The sequence below is a fragment of the Durio zibethinus genome, chromosome 21 (assembly GCF_047325235.1).
Source record: "Durio zibethinus cultivar Kanyao isolate XHJ-2024 chromosome 21, ASM4732523v1, whole genome shotgun sequence".
NCBI classification, from domain to species: Eukaryota; Viridiplantae; Streptophyta; class Magnoliopsida; order Malvales; family Malvaceae; genus Durio; species Durio zibethinus.
In genome coordinates, this window is record NC_143182.1 from 9132550 (window position 1) to 9157233 (window position 24684).

At 31.0% G+C, this 24684-nt stretch overlaps 2 protein-coding genes and 1 pseudogene across 3 annotated transcripts; 1 reads left to right on the plus strand and 2 right to left on the minus strand.

Annotated features, from left to right (window-relative positions):
* Positions 1–2465: 2465 nt before the first annotated feature.
* Positions 2466–6352, minus strand: LOC111305473 (putative sodium/metabolite cotransporter BASS3, chloroplastic). The gene is made up of 5 exons (XM_022903046.2): positions 5843–6352; positions 5108–5203; positions 4683–4989; positions 4318–4565; positions 2466–3010 (listed from the first exon to the last, which is right to left on the minus strand). The coding sequence occupies exons 1-5, from the start codon at positions 6226–6228 to the stop codon at positions 2770–2772; spliced, it is 1278 nt and encodes a 425-aa protein (XP_022758781.2). The 5' UTR covers positions 6229–6352; the 3' UTR covers positions 2466–2769.
* A 7127-nt stretch (positions 6353–13479) lies between these two features.
* On the minus strand, positions 13480–14538 carry LOC111305474 (uncharacterized protein At5g01610-like; annotated as a pseudogene). The gene is made up of 2 exons (XR_016331387.1): positions 13831–14538; positions 13480–13730 (listed from the first exon to the last, which is right to left on the minus strand). The product of XR_016331387.1 is annotated as an uncharacterized protein At5g01610-like (transcript).
* A 2834-nt stretch (positions 14539–17372) lies between these two features.
* On the plus strand, positions 17373–23494 carry LOC111305475 (monocopper oxidase-like protein SKU5). Its single transcript, XM_022903050.2, has 9 exons — positions 17373–17657; positions 18843–18952; positions 19077–19347; positions 19445–19583; positions 20591–20954; positions 21249–21614; positions 21701–21779; positions 22214–22410; positions 22938–23494. Exons 1-9 carry the CDS (start codon positions 17508–17510, stop codon positions 23044–23046), a joined length of 1785 nt encoding a protein of 594 aa, XP_022758785.1. The 5' UTR covers positions 17373–17507; the 3' UTR covers positions 23047–23494.
* The last annotated feature ends 1190 nt before the right edge of the window (positions 23495–24684 follow it).

Below are 24684 nucleotides of genomic sequence, written 5' to 3' on the forward strand. Positions count from 1 at the left end.
AAAAAACAAGTGCCATATAAAGGTGATTTTGAAAAAAAATGACCAATATTGTTTGATTTTAGAAAAAAAAGTCTGAGAAAAGGCAAACAAATTGATACTTATAAAGGAGGAACCTCGGAAAAAATGTGGAAAAAGAACGAGTATTAATAATTGAAAATTTATCAAATAAATTAATAATAAAATTTTTTAATTTCACAAGCGAAGTTAATATCATGATTAATATCTTTTAATGTATGTTTATAAAATAAAAAAATATTAATTTTAAAAAAATAAAATATGTGTCAACATCTTAATCTTATTTATGGAGTTAAAAAATTTCATCAAATAATTTCTCTTAATAATTTTAACTTTATTTTGTTCTTTCAACATTCGGAAATATTTGAAGTGTTCTATGCATATTTATACACAAAAAAAAAATGGAAATAAAAACCTTGTAATGATTAAAATAAACAAGCAAATACTACTTAATTTATAGAGGAGGATATGTTAGGTGTCTCTAGGTTGTAATTGGGATCTCCCACTCTTTTGCATCAAACAAAATAAAAAAGGAAAAATACTACTTAATTTGCAAGAGTGCATTCAAGGAACTCACCAGCGGACCAAAGATTGCTACCGTTGCAAGCGCTAAGGGTTAGTCTCTGCTCGAAGCAACAATTTTTAAGCCCAAGATGAGTGCTAATGACAAGTTTCGAAATCAAGCAGAAATAAGGCAGGTTGCGTTATTCCGATGGTATAAAACAGTAAAAAAAAAAAAAAATCAATGAAGAGCATGCATGGCAGCAGGATCTAAACAGGTTATTGGTAAAGAGGAGGATAGCTCTTGGAAGAAAAAAAAATAGAGCAAGATGTGTGGTCTTGTTTTTGCAAACAGCTAAGGACTGATTTTTACATCAACAAATCGGAACGAATGAATATTTCAACAGCCAGCCTAACATTAATCTTGTCCATGCAAACAGTAAACAACGGGAAAAAGTCCAGCGCAAGGTACAGAAAAAGGGCATGTCATTGACTAATCAACTCATCTTTCTAGATGAAAATATCCTTGAAAGTTGAAACAGCATTTTTTGTAGCCCATAATTGCGGTACAAAGTTGGAATTTTTATTCCAGGGTCCACCATTTTCTCCTTAACTGGAGTTCCTGGGGTACCAAAATTCTTCCAATCGGAAACTCATCTTTCTAATTGTGTTAGGAGCTGTAGTTAATAATAACTTGTAAATATCACTTCCGGGTTTCTTTCTCCTCCTCAAAAGGTTTAACTATGGTGTTGGACATTAATAAGCCAAAATCAAACGACATATTACTGCAGCTTGTGCAGAAAATTTCCATTCAAACTGTCAGTCAATTACCCGGGTTTTCTTTTTCTTGGCAAAAAACCAATTACCTGAGTTGAATCCACATTAAAATGTAAAGATTGGATCGTGACAGTGACCGATGGCTTTTGGGCTGTTTATTAGTACATTCCAATTGGCCCCATTTCATTCAGATTACAGATAGAAACCTTAAACTGGCTATGAGCTATTGGGCAGTAACTGTAATCCTCTGACTTCTTGACATTTTCCCGTGAATGAAACGGATTTGATAAATCTGCTATCGCTCTCTATATTCTTAAATAAACCTTTCTATTGGGAGCAAAAAGCAAGCATCAGTGAACTGAAGTTATTAAGAATTTGTGTATCAAATGGCACCATACATTCATTTGGATATAAATGATCAGTGCGTTTAAGGCCAGTCGATTGGCCTTCTCTTTTTTTTTTTTAATTATTATTTTCTCTTTTTTTTGTCAAAATTTTTTTTATTTTTATTTGATTTCTATCGTTTTTTTATTTTGATTTTTTACTTGCTTTTTATTTTTATTTTGATTTTTATTTAAAAATTTATAAAAATAATTTTATTAATTTAATATAATAAAAATATTATTTGATATATTATTTTTTATTATTTATTAATAAAACTTTTAATATAAAAACAATTTAATAAATTTTAATTAATTACTTATTTTATAATTATTAAATAATTTAAATTTTTTATTTTATACAATTTTTAAACAAATGTTTTTAATTATATTTTTCTTATTACAATTTACTTCATTCTCACAATTATTGTTGTATCCACAAACATATCACATCATTAATTTTAATTTTACTTTTACAATAATAATTTCAATCACTACCATTATTTTTAATTTTATCGAAATGAACTTCATTAATCATCAAAGAGTCCTCCACTAATTGTTGGCGTGGATGTAAAAGAAGTCTGCATTACGTAGAAGCTTGAAATAACCGCCCATTTAAAGCACTTTTCGAGTAACAGTAATGGTTTCTGGGCCTGCTGAGTTTAGCTAATGTGAAAGAAACAGCATACACTGCATTTTTATTTTTTTTTTGTGGGGGGGGGGGTGGGTGAAGGACTGAAGGGGTTGGCGGGTGTGGCACACGGAGGGAGAGAGAGAGAATGCACATCCAGATTGATACACTATATTTTGTGATTTATGCTGTAATACCTTATCTCTACATACTTTAGCGACTTTCAGGTGAAGCTGGTAGTAACTCCTAGGTAACAGTTATTTTTCCCTTTTCTATGTTTTCCTCCAATTTCAGAACTGTACAACATTTTTTATTTTTGACCAGCTTGCGCTGGACCATCACTTCTGTTCTATTGAGCGGAGAATCATGTTCAATATGAGGATCAGTTATAATACGATCATCTCTCTTTGCACATTAAAAGATTAGCTTGATTCAGTCCTCGAAGATGTTCCAAGTGTTGCTCTATTAAGCCTGGACAGCAGAGCCAGTTTGTGGGAAGAGTAGAGATGGTAGATCTCTAATACGGGAACCATTGCCCCAAAAAGAGGCAAGAGAAAGACCCATAATAGCCATGGCAACGACAGAGCAAGCTGGTGGAACTGCTTGATTACTACCCCCGAGGAACTGAGTTGCAAGAAGCCCTGCCATGGTGGAGCTTTGCATTCCTGTGCATAATGAAATTGTCCGGCAAACTTCTTCTCTTTGCCTGGCACATTAACCACATGGTATTAGATGGACCCGATGAAATAATCAACAAGTAAAAACAGATTTGAAAATAGAAGTCAAATTGTTCCATATATAAATTGTAATCAGTAGACTAAAATTCTTGTGCAAACAGAGGTCAAGCTTGTACTTTATTTCATGCATTCCCTAATTGACTGTAATTATAAGGGGAAGAATCTTTGTCTATGCTACGGCTTAGAAGAGATTAGAAATTTTCAATAAAAACGATTTTTCTGGAGTAAAAAAAAAACAACAACAACAAAAAATGCTTTGATATTGCGATGAGATTCAAGGGACAAACAGTTAGGGAAGGTGCAAGAAATAAGGGGAACATTAAAAATCAGAATGGCAACTTCTCTGTCAGATTGGCATGCATTTCCTTTGCAGGTTCAAAACAAAAAAATTGGAGGTTGAAAGAACACTTGGAAAGGTATGAAGCAGACAGAAATAAGAAAAGATTCCATCGCTACCCAAGAAAGGTAGTACTCACCATGCTCCAATTGTAATATTGGAGCTATCTACCAAATGTTCTAAAAAACTGATTTGAACCACAATGCTTGATCAGAGCTATTTTTCCACAAGAACTTTTTCTTAACGTGTGAAATTTAATGAATTTCATATGTTTCTACAAAGTCAGAAAATTGTAACAATTATGAAGAAATAGATACCATAAATGATAAATTAAAGAAAGAAAATATTGTGGTCACAGCCCACATTTTGATTTTATGGCAACATTATCCTAATGCTCCTTGGTGTAATTCAAAATTTTATGACCACAGTACAAGGGGATTACAACCACAAAGATGGATGAATAGCATACAGAGTTTTGATGCCTCAGGTTACAGATTCCTGATATTCTCCCATAACTAAGAAACAGAGAAGAAAAAAAAAATCTGACAATCTGAAATTGTTATATTATGATTCTATATCTATGAAACTGGCAACCTGTTATTCCTCAGACAAATGCTTGATTCAGAACAAGAAAATGGAATATGTTATTTATGGAGGCTTAAGTATGGCAGAGACCAATCTTATATAGAGAAAAAACATCACTATCCCTAACAGAGCTCTCATCATAAGTTAATGTCTAACAAGCATAATGCAGACACCATGAAAGTATCAGAAACCTCAATACGAGGCCAATATAAAAAGATATATTGACAGTTTGACAAAGAATTATCCCCCTAGTCTTCCATCAAGCAAACCAAGTGACATGGAAGCTTAAAGTCTAGAAACCAAGTAGGATTATTTCTAACTTACATAAGATTCAACCCACATGTTTTAAATTACCTGAAAGCAGGAATTTTTGAGATCCAATATCCCACAGCAAATGCCGCAGCATGAAATGTCAAAACAGGAAGAACCAACTGAAGACCCTCTTTTGATAGAATTTGACTCCTATTCAATGCCAGAGGACTGCCAATGCACATGGCAGTACAGATCATTGCAACAAAAGGCATTACAGGTCGAAGGATAGTGACCACCGGTTTTGCATAGGTATTGAGCACAAGCCCAAGAGTGACAGGAACAAGAACAACCTAAGGAAAAAAAACCAAGCAAAAACTTTTACATTTCGCCAAGAAACAAAAGTGCTTACTTGAGTGTGTGTGTGTGTGTGTGTGTATTTATATATATCTGTTCAATCGTCACATTACCTGTAAAATTGACTTTGACATGGCAACAGCATCAACCGGAACAACAGACCCAATGAGAAGGCCAGTTAAAAGAGGTGTGACAAGCACTGAGGCAATGGTGGTAAAGCTAGTGAGAAGAATACTCACTGCCACATCTCCTTTGCTCAAAAAGCTAGCATAGCTAGACAACTGAGCCCCTGCGACACAAGATGTGAGGATAAAACCTGCATAGAATATAGGAGACATGCCGCATGCCTTTGCAATTAAAACCCCAAGAGCTGGTTTGAGCATACACTGTGCAATAAATCCGATGGATAGTGGTAAAGGTCTGCAATGAAACAAAATATGCAAATTTAAGGAGCACGTTTCAAATTGAACATATTAAATAACATAATTAGCAACTATATGAAACTGCACATGATATAAGAGAAATGAGATACTTTTACCTTTTGACAGCAAGTGCGAAATCATCAAAGGAAAGTCTAATTCCAATAGACAACATAATCCCACCAAGAGCAGGAGCATACAATTCCTTCGAGACCCTGCAATTATTTTAACAAATGGAAAAGCTTATACCATTATTCATACAAAAAATGGAGCAAATATAGTAATTTTTTAAACAATATTAAGCTAAGAACCGTACTCTCTCCTGAACTTTAAATCAAACATGTTGAAGCAGTCTCATTTTTCATTTTTTCCTTGCAGAATCTTTGTCTATTGTGTAATAAACAATTGGCATTTCTGGTTCGAAAGAGAAGACAACTTTGAAAGAAAAATAAATAGAATATAAAAATATATATATTAATACTTGTCAAAATAGAAAGCTTGAAGAAAACATAAAAACCATTCAACTAAAAGCCAAAAAGCCATAAACTGTAATAAATAACCAGCATATATAAATCAAGAAATACCGATTTTTCATAGTACCAACAATTAAAATAATAAGCTTTCGAGTATTTATAAAGCACTTTTCCAAAAGGAACTAATTTTCGAAACAAAAAAAAAAAAAAATCCCAAACATGGGATCAAAGAAATACACTACAGAACTACAAAGCAAAAGAATAAGTGAAATTTGCACAGAAAACGAAAACCCAGAAAGACTTAAGAATATAGTTAATCAAAAACTGATTAAAAATGCAAAGAGAAAAGGAATAAAAAAAAAAAAAAAAAAAGAAGTTTACCAGGTGAAAGTGGAAGGTTGAACAAGAGCAGCAACAGCAGTAACAACAACAACAAAAGGAAGCACTGCTGACAAAACCTGCGAAAAATCACCCTTCGTTGCTATTTGCTTGGCCCCACCACCGGCGTTATTTCCAAACGAAAACCTCTGCGACGCAACTCTCCGCACATACGGCGTCGTCGAACACGCAAATACAAACAACCCTCCTCCATTTCTTTTGTTAGTAATAAAATAACCCTTCCTCCTACGCAGCTTCAAACCATCATTCGAATAACAACAACAAAACGGCGTCGCTAGTTTTGCTGGGATTGAGAGCTGCTTCGGTTTCGAAGTGAAGGCGGTGGTAGGGGGAGCTGCGAGAGAAAGAAAGGGAGTAATTGAGGTCATTTTAGCGTATTCAATAGGGAATTGAATCTGCTTTACCTGTTATGGCCGGCGCGGGAGAGAGGTGGTGGCAGCCGGAAAGGTTTTAGTAATGAGGAGTGGTGTGGAAACGAAACGAGAGGTGGTGAAGAGATAGCAAGTGATGGGCTGACTTATATATGTTTAGTAGGGAAGTTTTACGGTGGTTGATAGGACAGTTTTAGTCGGTGTTCGTTACTTCTGTCTGGAAATTGACGGTGATGACGAGGTCAAACAAGCTGTGTCAAAGTCTTTTAAGGATATTTGCAATGGAGTCCTTTATTTGTTACATCTTTCTATCATCTTCCCATATTTTTTTCTTTTGTAGAAATAAAACGAGTAATCAATTTAAGAAAATTCAAATTTTGCCCATTTTTAGCAAGCGCAGCTCACGAAACCAAATCGATCTACAAGTTTCTCCATTAATATTTACTTTCTTTTTTGAGAGAGAGATTAACGTTTACTTTCTAATGTATACACCAAAATGATAATTAATATATTATTTATAATTAATTTCATAATTTGACATTCAATTTGGATAAAAAAATTCTCATTTTTTTAATAAAAATCAAATCACTTCAAAATGATAATAAAATTATTCTCCGTAATTTAGAACTATCACTATTACATAGGATTTGATTAATTTGTAGTTATAGGAATTATTTAAGGATAGCTAAAATATTATTTTAAAAATTTTTTTTGTTTTTATTACATTATTTTTATTAATGTAATAAAAATAATTTCATAATTTCACATTCAATTTGGATAAAAGAATTCTCATTTTTTTAATAAAATTAAATCACTTCAAAATGATAATAAAATTATTCTCCATAATTTAGAACTATCACTATTACATAGGATTTGATTAATTTGTAGTTATAGGAATTATTTAAGGATAGCTAAAATATTATTTTTAAAAAAAATTTTGTTTTTATTATATTATTTTTATTAATTTTAAGATAAAATAAGACAATGTATCAATTATAATTTTTTTATTAGATCAGGAAGACAAAACCTTGATATAAGTAAGTGAAAAAAGGTAAATTTGGTTCGAAACCAAATTCTTAGTCTCTCTTCAAACACTTTTAATTACTAAACCAAAGGTTTAGAGATTTAATTATAATTTTTTAATATAATCTTAATTAGTGTTATTTGACACCAATTAACATTTTATAATAATAAAAAGATCATCAAATTTTTATCAAACATATTGATTTAAATTATCATAAAATTTGAAGCAATCACCCATACTAAATGCCACTTAGGGCAAAACCCACTCTACTGGGAGGAGGAAGAGCATAATTGAATTATGACAAAAGGATGGAGAAACAAACAATATTATGCTTTAATTTGAGGGCATACCACGTGAAATAAACCCAACGATGGTACACCAGAAAACCTGTCCAAGGTAATAAATGAAGGGCCAAAAATCACGAGACACGTGTCGCAGATACGTTGCAGTTACGAACGCAGTTTGAAAAGGTTGAGATGATCAAGGCAGTCCATGTCCATGCAAGCCTAACATTGTTTCTTTTGCTGTTTTGTTTCCTTCTAGAAATATCTCTGATTCTCCCTCTTACCCCTTATTAGTTATACTTTGTCTATCGTTGGATTCTTTTTTTTTTTCTTCAAATTTATCCATCTTTTATTTCTAATCTTTGTCTGGTTAAATTACAATTTAATTTCTATCATTTACCTGGTTTAAACAAAGTTAAATTTTGAATTTGATCCTCGTACCATATAAAACTGTTAGATGTAATAGGCATATCTAATATATATATATATATATATATATTATTATAACATATAAAGTTACATAATCAAAATTACTTATATGAATACTTAGATGGATAATATCTTTTAATGACACATAGAATAATATTTATATTATTTTATTTATTAAATAAATTTTTTAATAAATTATTTAAATTGAATATTTTGGATAATTATTTAAATTGAAATCAATATCTGTCTAATATTAAAATTTTTGCATAAGATTTAAATTCAAATATATTAAATCATAATTTATATTTTTTTTAAATTTAATGGTAATTTCAAATATATATATTTAATAAAATTTTATTTTTTGTCAAATAATTCTATTTAATAAATTATTTAAATTTAATATTTTTAGATAATTATTTAAATTCGAATCAAAATCTATCAAAAATTAAAAATTATTTAATAGATTATTTAAATTTAATATTTTTAGATAAGTTAATTGATTATTAACTAGAAAAGCATGTATTTTTAAAGTAATAAAAGCTTACATATTTATATGAAAATATAAGATATTTGAATGTTGATAAAAAAGTTAGATAAAAATATGCTTTTTACTTTGAAAACAAATATAATGTTTTATTTATGTTCTAATTCAAATATTTTTATATTATATGTTTGGTTAATTTATTTGTTTCGCTTTAGTCCATAACTTCTTTTTAATTTTGCTTATATTGATTATAATTAACTTTTTGTATTATATATATTTTTTGGTTTATTCATTTCTTCAATATTTTTATTCTCTATTAATTTATTAGCCTATTTGCTTTTATTATTATATATATTTAATCTTGATAAATCAATATGTAAATTTATATTCTCTATTTTCTTTTGCTATACTTTTTTATTATTGAATTTTTTTTGTTTATAATGGATGATATGAGAAGAATGATAATCACTACCATATCTAACTCACAAAAAATACTATCAATTATATTAAAAATGATTAAAAATAAAAAAAATATTAAAACAAAAGTTTTTAAGCATAACATAAAGAATTATTGTTTCCCTTATATCTAAAAAAATAATTTTATTTTGTTGACATATATATAAATAATTGTTAACCCAATATATTTGTGTAATAATTACTTGAAGTATATAAAAAATAAGAACTAATAAAATGCAAATGATTATAACAAAATTAATAATTGTGATTTGTTGTTCAATTAAATATACATATGCACTATCTAATCAACATTATAATAAAAACAATTATTAATGTTAACTGGTTAAATATTGATTCTTGATTTTTTATTGAACAAGAAAAAAGTGGTAACAAAATTTTTAGTATTTAGCAAATAAATTGAAGAAAATATTTTTAAATGTAAAAAAAGATTTTTATAATTATTGAAAATTTATAAAAGTTTAGACTTCCTTTAGATGAACAATATCATTTTATAATATATTATATATAAATTATCATTTAATTGTAACTTAACATTTATAAATATATGATTATATATTAGATAAATAATTAAAAAATAAATTTAAAATTATGAAAATTTTAATAAAAATTTCGTACATTGTACGGGTTAAAAAGCTAGTTATTATTATATAAAGAAATTGAGTTTCTGTGCCTTTATTATCAAAATTTTAATTATTCAAGTGTAGAATTTAAAAAACTCTACATGTAATAATATATTAAAAACAAACTCTAATTTTATTAAGTACAATTCATGAAGATCTCAGTGACCAGATGAAAGGTATTAAAATAATTGTAGTATTTGATAAAAGTGCATATATATAATATATATGTGAAAATAAAATTCATCTTAGTCTTGTTTTGTCTTTCATTAATTTATTTGCTACTAAATACTTAAATAAATATTTTTTTTGAACTTGGCTTTCTTCTAATAAAAAGTCAGCAGGCACGACTCTAATGCCCATATTTTTTTTACTTTTTTTTTCTCTTGCGAACAAACAGGTAACAATCTACATACTGAAATATCATCTATACAATATGATAGGGCCTTCTATTCGCATCATTATTTTTTTTCTCTACTAATCTTTTTTTTTAATTATTTTTAAATAAAATTACTTTATTATTCTTTCTTAAATTTTTTTAAAAGTTGAGTTTAGATATCCAAAAATTTCTAAAAATTTTCGACTCTCATTAAGAATATCATTTAAATGAATTAAAAATCTCATTAGGACCCACATGCTATACTATCATTTAAAATATTTTATCGTTTTCCTTCTCTCATATTACTGAAATAAAAAAAAAAATTTCTAAGACCCACATGCTGTAATCAATACTCTTTTGATTAAAATTATTATTTTTATCTATCAATTTACAAATACGTTTATAATTATTTGAACAAATAATATTTTTTATAGTATTGCGAAAATTTGCATGATACAAGACTATTTTCTTCTACTCAATTTTTGAGTTTCAGAGTTCAAAGTTTTTACGAGACTGATTATTTAACTTACTAGATTTTTGTATTCCGTAAGTTTTATAACTTATCCTATATGAATATCCAAAGACTATTAAAAATAAAAAAAAGCCAATTAAGTAATTTTATATAAGATAACTTTTAAAAAAAGGTGCGTACAGAAAAACCTGATGCAAATAAAAACTCGCTATGACAGGAAGACATCATAAGAACGGTAGACAAAAAGCAGAATTATGCCCTCGATTTATGCTACTTGGCTTCAGCCGATTTGAATTAGAGATATAACCGTTCAAATTCAAAATAATATAATATTAAATTTAAACTTAAATTTGATTTAAAATTCGAGACTTAAAATTTATTTTAAATTTAATTAAATTTTATTTTTTTACTTCAAACTCGATATAAAAATTAAATTATTCGAATTTTTTTAATTATATTTTATTAACATGTAAAATAAAATTTAATTTTTATATTTGATAAAAATTTAATTATTTATACTCAAATTCGAACTTAAATTTAAAATATTTTCTTAATTAAAATAATAAAAATATATTTAAATATAAAAATTTGATTAAACTCACAAACTACTCGAATCTGATATAAAAATACTCAAAATTCGACTCAATCGATGAATTAAATTACTCGAACTTAAATTCAACTTAATAATAATCAAATCAAATTTAAATTTTATTCAAATTAAATTCGAATAACTTACAAGTTTTAATGTATTATTTATACCTCTAATTTGAATGAATGAAAATTATTATTTCTACTTCATTTTCCTTTTTTTTTTTTTTTTCAGGCAAGCGAGAATAACCTTATTGACAAATCCTTTCGGAATTGCTTTTCAAGACCCTTTTCCACGAAGAGCTAGGGAATTCCATCACAATCACAAATAACACTACCACTGCAATACAATGCATAGATTAGATTTGTGGTTTCAATAGCCTATCACATGGTAGCACATGATGCATTGATGATCATCACAGGCCATATAGTATAATTCAACCCGCCAAGCTGGCTGGTCAAACCCCAACCAATCCATGCTTCTCAATTCAAAGGTCAGTTTTGCCAAGATGACATCACCAAAGCATATATAAAAAAAAAAAATATATATATATATATATATATATTAAATGAAGAAGATATTGTTTCTAAAGTAAATAAAGAATTGTTCTACAGACCGTACTCAGCTGGTAAGGATGAAATCACAAGTTTGCTGGATCAGTACCAGTATCTCAATTCAAAGTCGAGATGTTTCAAACCATAACGCATTCACTTCCATCAATTCACTTATTCAACAACTGTAAGGTATACCTCTGTTTCTTCTACAGCAAGAGCTGTAAACTGAGAACAAGACTTTCTTTGGATGATTTTATTGATATAATGGTTTATCAATTTCCATTCTTCCATAACCAACATCTAACTGTTAAAAATTTGTACCTATTAGCTCCACCTTGCCTATCAGAACAAAATAATGACAAAAGAAAATGAAAAGAAAAAAAAAATGTTAGCTTAACTACAACCCCATCAGACGAAGAAAAGACAGCTTTTTGGAGTGTCCATTTCAAAGTGGGACTGCAAAGGAGAAATCTACATCTAATGTGAAGAAGAAACAGTGTCCTTGACAGAAGTGGGGCAGTGAAGGGACAACATTCAACTTTACCAAACAAATTTAATGATGGTTAATTGGCCTAGTTCAAAGGCATCTGACAAGGATCAGCCAAGCCTATGCGCACAGTATAGGCAAACCACAAATTTTACAAAGAGGAAATCAAGACAGAGTAGACCCAATTTTTACACTAGTTTGCAGCAGGTTTGCCCAATTCAAACATCCTCAAATGAAACATTCCAAGCTTGACTGCTTATAGAGTAGGTACATCCAATTCCTTATTCAACATTTTACTACCAATTTATTCAAGGCAAAGAAGTGATTGCTTACACGATTGGTATGCGTCCAGTATCTAATATGGCAATCTACATGCTTTCACATTGGGAGGTGTGAGGGGGTGGAAATGGATAATTAAGGATGAAGAAGAGAAGATTACAAACTTAATAAATTCAGAAAAACTCAATCTCACCAAGCTCCATGATGCAATAATTCTCTGATTCTGGATATTAACCGATCCAAAATCCAATAACTTAGATACTAAAACAAGCTATTTTTTAAAGCTGCATACTACTTTCATGGCATGCTTAGAAAATAAGCATATGGCAAGACAGCCCCTCTGGTAGATACCCAAAAGTTCACTAATTTCGCAAAGCTTTAACAACCCTTCCAAAAGTTAAAGAAAATAAAAAGGAAAAAAGTAAACTCAAAATTTTTCTTGGACACATAGTGCTAGTTCAAAAATCCTTGGGAGAAATAGACTCCCCTGGCCATCACTACACAAAGTCACAACTTACAAGCCCCTGTTCAAACTTTGACAACGAAAACAGATTCCATCGAAGTTTAGACCTGAGCATAACAATGTAAGTATAAGTCCCTTAAAGAAAAGTTAAAACAAAGAAACAATCAAATAACAATGCCCTCAGTATGCCCACCCATATTTTCCCTCCATTTCACTCATCACTGAAATTATATAGGTTATAGAACTCATAGCACACACATATCTGATGCGGAACAGGGGAAACTCAAGATCAGAAAATATTCAACAAAACAACTGAAACACAATATTCAAGCATACAAAGGCCTTTCAAATGTTAACCAAGCAGTAAATACAGGAAATGAAGCAAGATACTTTTATTATTGAACTATCATGATTGATTCATGAAGGTGATCTTGTCTCATCAATCTAAATTTTTTACTACAACAGAAAGAGACTCAATTTAAAAACCATGCTTATATTCATAATACAATCAAAATTTAACATATGAATAAAACTTCGTAGATTTTATTACCTGAAATCGCCGACCAAATGCTCCCATCTCCATTTTATCTTCCATAGTGTAAACCAACCACGTCGATCATCAAAAGTACAGTTTTCCAATCTTCCATTTTCTCCTCATTGGCCATCCTCGCATAGACAGGAGCCGGCCGAACTTGGCTTGTCTTCGACTCCGCGCTATATAGAATAAAGAGAACAAAAAAAAAAAAAAAACGCAAGCAAAGCACACAGGATGGAAGCGTAAAGACCACCTAGAGCAGACTCTACGACGAAAATTTACAACGTGGGGGGACCAGAGCCCCAAAATACCCTTCATAGCTAAACTGATTGAGCTATTGCACAAATTCTTTTGTCCACCCTTCTACACCTCGTTCCTCTCAAAACTTTCCTGATCAAGTTCATATCGAAGTTTCGCAGATTGACTCTACAAATTGTATAAAGAAGCATTAGATTCAGCTATTCAATTATCTTGTATTTCACAAATTATTAATGGACTAATATCAAAGGGAGCATAAAAATTGAACCTCGGCGATTGCTTCAGCTAATAACTTGCCATCTCGAATCGAATCACTGGATTCAAAATCCCAAACCGCCAAACAATCCCTTGGCGTTTCGAACAACGACAATGAAAACTGCTTAGAAACGACACCGACGTCAAAATAAATAAGACCTGAACTCGGAACATCGACCCGAATCCCTTTAACGGGGAACCAAAGAAATAACTCTTGAGCTGAAATCCCCGACAACGCTCCGATCTGCCCGTAACTCAAAGTCCCCGAAACGTTTCTATCATAATGCAACTCGCTTTCAAACTTGGCATTACAGGCCTGATCCAAATGAACCTCGAACCGGCCCGTATCGTCGAAGTCAAATCGGGTTATCCCCTTCGGAAGCAACCCCTTGGGCAGCCCATGGGACTTTAGGATCTCGTAAATAGAATCCTGCTCGCCGTTGACAACTGCGAAGATGAAAATAAAGAGAAGAAATATGGAAGGAGTTAAAGGAATCATAATTTCTTTTTTCCTTTTATCCTTTCTTGGAGGAATTTTGTGTTAGAGCATAGAGACTGAGGAATCTTTTTTTTTAAGGGTATTTACAAGAAAATAGGGGAAATTTTGGGGTTAGGGTTTAACGAAAAATTGGGATGAAGAAGAAGAAGAAGAAGATGAAGAGTAGAGGAGAACTGGAAGGAGACAGTGTTGCCAGCTTGACACGGAGAGCATTCGGAGAACGATCAATTATTGGTGGTGAGAGTGGGTTTTTCTACGGTAGAGGTTTTTCTTATCGTACAGTTAAACCAGTCATTTAATGCCACGTAGATAGGTTGTGGAGTAAAATGTAAATTGGTGTTACTTCCGGAGATTTGGTGATTTTGCTGGTGGTTTCAGTGAATTTAGTCTGTCTCTGTTCATACACGAGCAGCGTTTGTGTCATACACGCGCTTCTGAGGAGCGTGGTGCCGCTTTGGTGATTATGGTAAGTGGTAAGAGCGCTTGATTAGGGGCCAAGCACGTGAGGAATTCTTGAGACGGGGGTGGGTAAGGGCACGTTTGGCACTTGGGAGAAATTTTCCAGACACCGATCCGATAAAAGCCGCTAATAAGAAAAAATGACACATTGAGTCAAACACACCATTCTTATTATTTTTTTGTACACCAAAAAGCAAAAAATTTTGACAAAAACATCCGGTTTATTATTCGTGTAGAGAGTTAAAATTTAAGATGAAATTCAAGACTTGAAATTTCATCTAATATCCACAAAAAATAAAAAATTTTAAAAACAAAATATCATTTTATTTTTTATATTATCAATAATATCTATCTATAATTTTTTACAAATCCAATAATATTTATATTGTATTTTTTATATTTAACATAATTATTTTTTGTAACTGCTATTATTATTTTTTAATGACAATGTAAAATCCATGATATTATCCAATACACATTAAAATTGATATATAATTACATAAATAAAATTAAATAAAGAGTTAGTTATTTTTAATTCAAAAGTTAAAAAGAAAATTTAAAAGAAATGAGAAGGGAAGATACATTGGTGAGTGAGTGTATAGAAAAGAAGAGGTGGGACCGAGCATGTGAAGGGCGGGGGAAGGATTTGGACTTTGAAGAGAGATCATTATGATGATTTTGTCTTCATATAAATAAATAAATAATAATAATAATAAATAATAATTCGAGGCCATAATTAATTGGAACATAGAAAACCTCTTTAAGCATGTCTTTTGTGAATAATTTGGTTGTATCTTTAAGAGGGTAGGTTACAGCAACTCTATCAATTTCATACGCTAATATTATTATTAACTCCCTTACATTATTAATCCTCCTGTTTCTTAGCCAACCAACTATTAATCAAATATCACATATATGCAAACACGCGAATAGATGGAGTAAATTACACTTAAGATCATTGAATTTTTATTCATTTCTTATATAATCATTAAACTTTAATTTTTTTCAATAAAATTATTAAATTTTAATTCCCATATCAAATTTAATCACTTTATTAAAAATCTTTTTAAATAAGTTATAAAAAATGACATGATAGGTTTTTGGGTCACCTAAGTTGTTGCATAAGCTTTTTTTTTTTTTTTTTACTTTCAAAACTAAATAATTAACTAAATAATTTAATTATGTAAATGTAATTAAGTAAAAATTCAATAACCTTGAATATAATTTACTTGGTAGCAATGTATAATGTATTAACTAATAAAATGCAACACCAATTTTTTGGATAAATAATAGTATCCAGAGAGGAAAGGTTTAAATTTGTGATAAAAAAAAAAAAGTGAATTAGAGAATATATACCAAGTTACTAATAAAGGACTTTTTTCAATACTGGTGAACTCTCATTGCATAATAAAATAATTTTGAATTTTAAATTTTAAATTTTAATGACCAATATTCAATCATTAATAATTTTTTAATTAAAATTTATTATTAATTAAATATTGATCATTAAAATTAAAAATCACAGACGATTTTATTTGAGCCGTAACCTTCACTTTGCACCAGGATTGGGCCTATCATTAACTTTTCGGTGAGAGTCACGAGTCTAGTCTATAGTCCATTGGGGTTGGGCAAGAATGAAACGAAAAAGAAGTTACAAGTTACAATGAATCTTGGCATTTTTTGCTTGGATTAAAGGAAAAAAAATTTTTTTTTTAAAGATAAAGTTTAGGAGCGGTTATTTTATCTCCTAAGTATAAAATAAACCGTCAATTTATAACAAAATTTAAAAATTTTTAAAATTTATAAATCACTAATTAATAAAAGATCATTAAATTTTGAAAATATTAAGATTTAATTTTTTTTTTTTATAAAAAAAAGTTAATATCCTTACCAAGAGGGAGAGGAATGATGGGATAGAATCTAAGTCAATGTAACTTTCAATCGACCTCTTATCCATTAGACTAAGAGGAAAAAATCATATTCAGATTTTAAATTTTAACTTAGTAAACTACCCAAAAAAACATTTGCTATCAAAATCTGTAAAATATTGAAGAATGGCTTCGGGATCGACCAAGGTATTATAAAAAGTTAATTGTCTGGAAAAATCACTTATTGCTCAGCTGACAGTACTTGAACTTAATTAAAAAATATATATATATATATTATTAATAATAGTAGATTCAGAACTATAAAGAAGGTGACAGAAACTTGCATTATTGTTGCTAAGTCAATCCAGTTCAATTCAGCACAACAATGTGAATGCGAAGACGACTTTTCCATGGAAAGCTCCCTAATCTGTCGGTCAAAAGAATTTGGCCACCATTTTTATTTTCCCATTTATTAGCCACTTTTTTGGCCTCCAAAGTAATTTGATGATTCCATCTGCACAGTTACAGCCCATACTTCTATTCTAAAATTGAAATTCATGGTGGGTCAGTCGTCTAGAAATTGGACAACGGTCAAAAGAAAAGAATGGGACCCAGTACCAGAAAAGAACTCACTGGCGCCACAAAGGCCGCCAGAGCTGTCTCCAATGCCCAACATGGCTGCCTGCCACTTTCCCGTGTGACTCAAAATCTGCACGCTCCAAACTCACTAACCCAGTTAATAACTAAACTATACTACTACTACAACCCCCCGTTTCTAAAAACCCATTGTCTTTCTTTGTGTCAGCAAAGAAGATAAGATAACCCAAAGCTAAAATTGGTTTTTAAGAGAGAGAGAGAGAGCCAATGGTATCTGAGTCACCATGTTTCCGAGTTTCTTCCTTCTTATTTGTGCTTGGATGTTTGGTGATTGGTTCTTTGGCAGGTGACCCTTATGTCTTCTATGATTGGACTGTTTCTTACCTCACAACTTCTCCTCTTGGTGATAAACAGCAGGTTCGTTTCTCCTTATCTTCTCTTGCTGTTGTGTTCTGCTTGTTGAATTTATGTCATTGTTTAAACAATTGGTCTTTCTTTTGTAATTTTTGTGGGAATTATGTGTAGCTTGCTTAAAGCTTAATGGTTGTTAAGATTTTAGATGAAAAATATATGTTGTGAGTTGAAAGTTGAATTCTCCGCGGATTTCAGCAAGTTACAGTGTAGTCTTTTGTATTTACTGTAACTATAAAGAGTGAAATTACCGCTAGTTGTTTTATGGTAAGTAATTATGAGTATCCTATTCTGAGGAGTTTGGTTTTAGAGTCGCCTGGCTAATCATGTTATCAAGATAACTGGGAACTTTGGACATGCACTTGTGGTTAAATTATGGCGAGATAACCATCTTTACAATCAACAAATAGATTATGCTTTCCTAGTTTGTCTGCCTAATAATTATTCTGAACGTCCTTTCAAAAGCAATTGATTTCCAAAATGGTAGCTTTTGTCTATACCAATTGTGTCAATTTACTGACATTAAATATCATACTGGCTCGAGTGGACTACTAGGCATCCAATTATTTAATTTTGGTGAATGAGAACTTATACTTTCAATAACTTGTTGGGCTTAATATACATTAAAAAAAAAAAAAAAACGTTTTAAAGGCTGTTTAGTATGTTGATTCCAGGTAAAACTCAAATTGCTTATCTCCCAAACTGATAGCAGTGAAAATGGAATTTCCATGAACAATTGATAAATTGTACTCGTTAACATTCTGAGTAATTCAATCTGCTGAAGGAAACAACTTCAAAGCATGTTCACCATTTATGGAAGCTGTTATGCGTATCTTACCTCTATGTTTCTAAAAGCTTTGGTTTTAAATGTGTGGCATTTTGCCATATATTTGAGTTTAACTTGCTAATAAATTCTGCTTATGGTCTTGATAAAACACAATGGTGCAATATTACCCATATAACCAACCTTACATAGTGAACAAGCCTCTGTTTGTTGTAGTTATTGTCTCAATAACGTTGGAATCCATATGTTAGTCTATGTCTTGCCTGTTCCACAGCTCACATCATGCCATGAGTTATGACCTATTAATCAGAAGTATGACCCAAAACTATCTTACATGTTGGCCATTGGAAGGTTGTTTACATAGAACATGTTGGCTGCTGACATTTTTTTTAAATACCATTTTCCAGGTGATTGGGATTAATGGGCAGTTTCCTGGACCAATCCTCAACGTCACTACGAATTGGAATGTTGTTGTAAATGTCAAGAATGATCTTGATGAGCCATTTCTGCTTACATGGTATAATATACAAGTAACAAGAAGGATTGAAAAGTGATTAAATAAAGGAGATAAATCAATTTATTGGTTCCATAAAAAAGAAAAAATGGTTATTTCAGTTCTAATATTGCTTATTTCAATGTAGGAACGGTATACAACATAGGAAAAACTCTTGGCAAGATGGTGTTTCGGGGACTAATTGTCCGATTCCTGCTGGTTGGAATTGGACATATGAGTTTCAGGTCAAAGATCAGATAGGGAGTTTCTTTTACTTCCCTTCCCTAAACTTCCAAAGAGCTGCAGGTGGCTATGGAGGAATCATCATAAACAACAGAGATGTCATTCCGCTACCCTTTGGGATGCCCGAGGGTGATATTACTGTCTTTATTAGTGACTGGTATACTAAGAGTCATAAGGTCTGCAAAATCTTTGACTTTGCTCAATGCTTCCGGTGTCTGTCAGCTAATCAAGTTAAATTTTGGTTTCTAAACAATTGCTCTTGTGCAAAAACAGAGATTAAGGAAAGATGTTGAAAATGGAGTCAACCTTGGAGTTCCTGATGGTATCGTAATTAATGGACTGGGTCCATATCGTTATGATCAGACGCTTTTTAAAGATGGGATTGTTTACCTGATCATAAATGTTGAACCAGGTACATGGCTGAAGGTGTGCGTGCAATGCTTGGTTTTCTGCTGTTTCGTTTCATGGAACATTATCTTGCTTGGAGGAATAAACTTATATTTGACATAATTCATATCCAACTTCCATTATTTTTTTTACAAATATACTTGTTTTAGCCAGTCCCAGATGATGGGTTTCATTGCTACGTACTCCATGAACGATGATAGCAGATATTCAATATGTTAGACATCTGAAAATACTATCAATTCATTAGTAATTTTGGAGGGCAGGCCTGGATGTTCCACGAAATTTAAAGCATGGGCTTACATTTTTGAACCATTAGAAAAATGTATCTTTCTTTTCACAGCTTTGAAAATGACAATAATATTTTTTTACTTGTTTTTTTGGGATGTATATCTGGTTTTGTACTTGCATTTATGACGGAGTCCTAGTTTCTTCTCTTCTGGTTGTTTTGATGTAGTAAGGATTTGAGTTTAATGATATATGAAAACAAGAAATCAGAAATGGTTCAGTTTTAACTGATTTTCTGTGAAAAAATGCCATGTCATGTCAGACTCTCTAGTCACGACACTTCTTGTCTGCATTTGTGTTTGATGCTTGTATAGACATAAAGACAATCCAACTTAATATAATTAGGTAACTTGTGAAATGAGCAGGCTCTTTGTATTTTGGTGAAGAAACTTGTGTTTACATAAATAACTTGCTGTCTGAGATTTATTTCTATGCATATGAATGCTACATTGTTGTTAAATATTTATGTTATTATTATGAAATATTGAAATTTTAAATCCACGTGCATTGTTATGACCTTGTGTCTTGATTGGAATCTTATACCTGCCTGAGATCCTGTATTATTTCACACTTTAATGTCTATGTTTGCGTTTGGATCATTAATACATTTGGAAATTTCTGGATTTTACATTTTGAATATAACATTCTGTTGACACTATAACAACCATTTTCCTTTTGTGGTGCGGCCAGTAATAGCCAGATGTTTTTATAATTTATCTGAAACAGGGAAAACATACCGCTTCAGGGTCCATAACGTTGGAATTTCAACTAGCTTGAATTTCAGAATTCAAAACCATAACCTACTTCTTGTTGAGACTGAAGGATCATACACAGTTCAACAAAACTACTCAAACATGGATATCCATGTGGGTCAATCGTACTCATTCTTGGTTACCATGGACCAGAATGCTAGCAATGATTATTACATTGTAGCTAGTCCTCGGTTTGTTAATTCCTCTGACTGGGCTAAAGTTACTGGAGTCGCTATCTTGCACTACTCCAACTCCCAGGGACCTGCTTCAGGTCCTCTTCCCGATCCTCCGAATGATTATGACACATATTTCTCAATGAATCAAGCAAGATCAATAAGGTTGTAGTTCATTTATATATTTTTTAATCAAAATTTGAAATATACTAGAAAATTTTTCTTTGAGCAGATATAAGAATTATATGCTTAAAAAACCCTCTTGTTTAAAATGTTGAGCAGTTGAAAAGATTGCTTTATCCTTTATCTAAATGCTGACAGCCTGACAGATACTATGCAGGATAAAATTGTCTTTTCAACTGCTAAGTGATAGAGAGCAAATTGCTGCTAAACTAAAAGCGATAAGTTCTCATCTTGGTAGGCTGATTCTATCTTTGTCATTCTGGTGCATATATATAGGTGGAATGTTTCTGCTGGTGCTGCGCGTCCAAACCCACAGGGATCTTTCAAGTATGGCCAGATTACTGTGACAGATGTGTATGTGATCCTCAATAGGCCTGCAGAGCTTATAGATGGAAAATGGCATACAACTCTTAATGGTATTTCATACTTACCACCTTCAACACCCTTAAAACTTGCACAGCAGTTCAACATTCCCGGCGTATACAAGCTTGATTTTCCAAATAGACTGATGAGCAGACCTCCCAAAGTCGATACATCCATAATTAATGGTACTTTCAAAGGTTTTATGGAAATAATCTTTCAAAATAATGACACCACAGTTCAGAGCTACCATCTGGATGGTTATGCATTCTTTGTTGTAGGGTGAGCTTTTAGATTTTGACACCTTATTTTCTCGATCCTTGGATGCTGGGATACATGAATTTGACAAATTTCCATCGCTATTGTAGTATGGATTTTGGGGTGTGGACAGAGAATAGCAGAGGCACATACAACAAATGGGATGGTGTTGCACGCTCTACCACACAGGTATCCCTGCCTTGTAATCTTGATCTCAAATGTTTTCCAATGAAACTGCTCAGTGAAAATGTGGTGAAAAGGATAAGAGAAAAGAAAACAGGAAAGAGATTTTTTTATCATGGAAAGGAAGCTAGCTCTCGATTCAAGAAACAAACCAAAAGGAAAAACTATTTTCGAGAAATGCAAGTCCATCTTCATTATAGGCCTTGCAAAGTTAGCCGTAGTAAAGTGCTTCAATTAAGGAAGCTCGATTATCCTAATCATCGTAATTAGAGAAAGATTTTCCTAGTTTGAGGTTTTTCCTTTTGTGAAAATGAGTTCATCTAAGCACATTCTGCTGTTAACCTTTTTAAAGTATTTTCACATTGAAGATACTAAACATATTTTATATGTTTAAAATCTCATGTGTGAACAACCACTTCTAATATTATACCTGATTGCAGGTCTTTCCTGGAGCCTGGACAGCAATTCTGGTTTCTCTTGACAATGCAGGCATTTGGAATCTCCGAGCACAGAATCTTGATTCATGGTATCTAGGACAAGAAGCTTATGTGAGTGTTGTTAATCCAGAGGTTGACCAGTCTGAGGTTCCGTTGCCTGAAAATGCTATATATTGCGGTATCCTTTCGTCATTACAGAAGTAAGAATTCAAAACAATGTGGTTTAATGTCTTCTATGGTCTACTATATTTTGCCTATTGAAAAGTGATTCATGGAGACTTTTAGATTGAACCTTCACCTTTAAATTGATCAAGTATAAACCGTTTCCTTCCATTACTCATATTTTTAAAGTTCTTAATATCTACTGGAATCTGTTAAAGTTATTCTAGTTTTAAAAATGATATTGGTGGAAACTCTTGAAATCAACGCTGTTCCACATTGTTGAGAGACTGTAGGAAAAGAAAATTTCATGCTCTTATTCTCCACTGAAGAAACCGTGCTCTTTGCAAAAGGATATACCACATTTCACTAGAAAAAAATTTCTGGTGCAACATTATCATTATTCTACTAGAAGAAAAATTGATTATCTGCCGACATCCCACAAAAAATGCTATCTAATGGGCAATAGCATATATACAACTGTTGTGTTGGAGATTTTCTAGGAACTCTTTTGCTATTATTCTCCTTTTGTTGTTTGTTAATTTCTCCAAGTATTGATGTTCTACAGGGATCAGGCTCAGAGAGTTAATTTTTCTGGCGCAACATCAATATCTGATTCGAGTAAAACAGTTTTCATTCTGGTAATCATATCCTTGATTGTCCATTCATTCAGGTAACCATGGTGTGAAAACAAGAATCAAGTAAGCACGATACTTTGATCACTTGGCCATCAATCTAAAGCCTGTCAGTGGAAAATAGTAGATTAAGAGATTAGACGGCCTTAATTTGGCTGGGAAACAAGAAGTAGCATGCAGTCTTGTTGCCTGAAAATCTTGTGCCATTCTTAGTGAACTTGTATGATTCAACATGCTGTAAAAACGGTCTGTCATTCCATTGAAATAGGTGCATATAGAAGTCTTGGGGAGAATAATAGGAAATTGTATTGTTAGTCTGTAATTTAAGATTTTGTGGTAGTGTAAAATCATGCAAAAGGTTAACCCATAATTTGAATCTCTTATGGGTTTTAATCTCTTCATTTTTTTGTTAGTATGTAATTTTTAATACTACATTGTGTTTTTTTTAACCCTCAGTTCATAACTGTATAATTTTGTTGAGCATTTCACATTTTTTTTTCAAAGGCATGCACCCATTTCCTCCATTTCTGCTCTGAATCATCAACTTGAAGGTTAACGAGGCATTGCATGCTTCAAGATGAATTCGCATGTATTTTGCTTCCTAATTTTTTTTTTCCCTTTCCTTGTCTCCTGGAGTATTAAACAGGGTGCATAATTGCCATTATTGGGAGTAATTAAATTGGGTAACGGCTAAGGCATTAACCAGAACAAGAGAATAAAGGAAAAAAAAAACAAAAGTGAACTTCAATCCTCCATGGGCAATGATTGAAGTTTAATAGTACTATTAAAATAATGCCATCAAGATTTTCAAATGAGTTGAGGTTATATAAATTTGGTAGTCAAGGTGGCCCATGTTTTGTAGGTATAGTCGTCACTTATGGTTGCTTCAATATTCGAACCACAAATATTGGTTATAGAATTGTGATCCTCTTACCCAGGTTCTGTATTTTTTTTTTTTTTATGTTTCAAATATGAGAAAAATAAAATTTTTGTTTTAAGTTTTAATATATATGACAATATATAAATAAATATAAGTATATTTATTTTTTAATATAAATTATAATTTAACTATATATAAATATAATTTTTATTAAATTAAGATATTAAATATTATTTTTATTAATATAATAAATATATAAATATAAATTAAATAAGTAATAAAATATATTTTTTATATATTCCAATGAAGGTTAGGGTAGAACACTTTAAATTCAATTTTAATTTGACTTAAACTGTTTAAAAATATAAAATTTAATCCAATTTTTATTTTTAAAAAATTCACATTGATTGGATCAAGGTGAATTAAAACTTATTAGATATAAATTATTTTGTTATGTTTACATGGATTGATTTTTCTTTTAAAAAATTTATCTAATAAAAAAAATTTTTAAATAAAAATAAAAATAAAAATAAAAAAGTCAAATGCGTGTTACGTGAATTTATTAAATTAATATATTAAATAATATATTTTAATAAAATACATATATGAATAAAAAATTAAATAAATAATAAATTTTTTAATAGATATATTAAATAATTAAGGTGAAATATTCAAAATATTGTTCTTATCTAAGCTTCATTTAAAAAATTTAATCAAGTTATTTCAAATTAAAAGAAAGCATGCCAATTATATTTGAGTGAATCAAAACCCATCGGATTATTTTATCATTTTCATCTTAA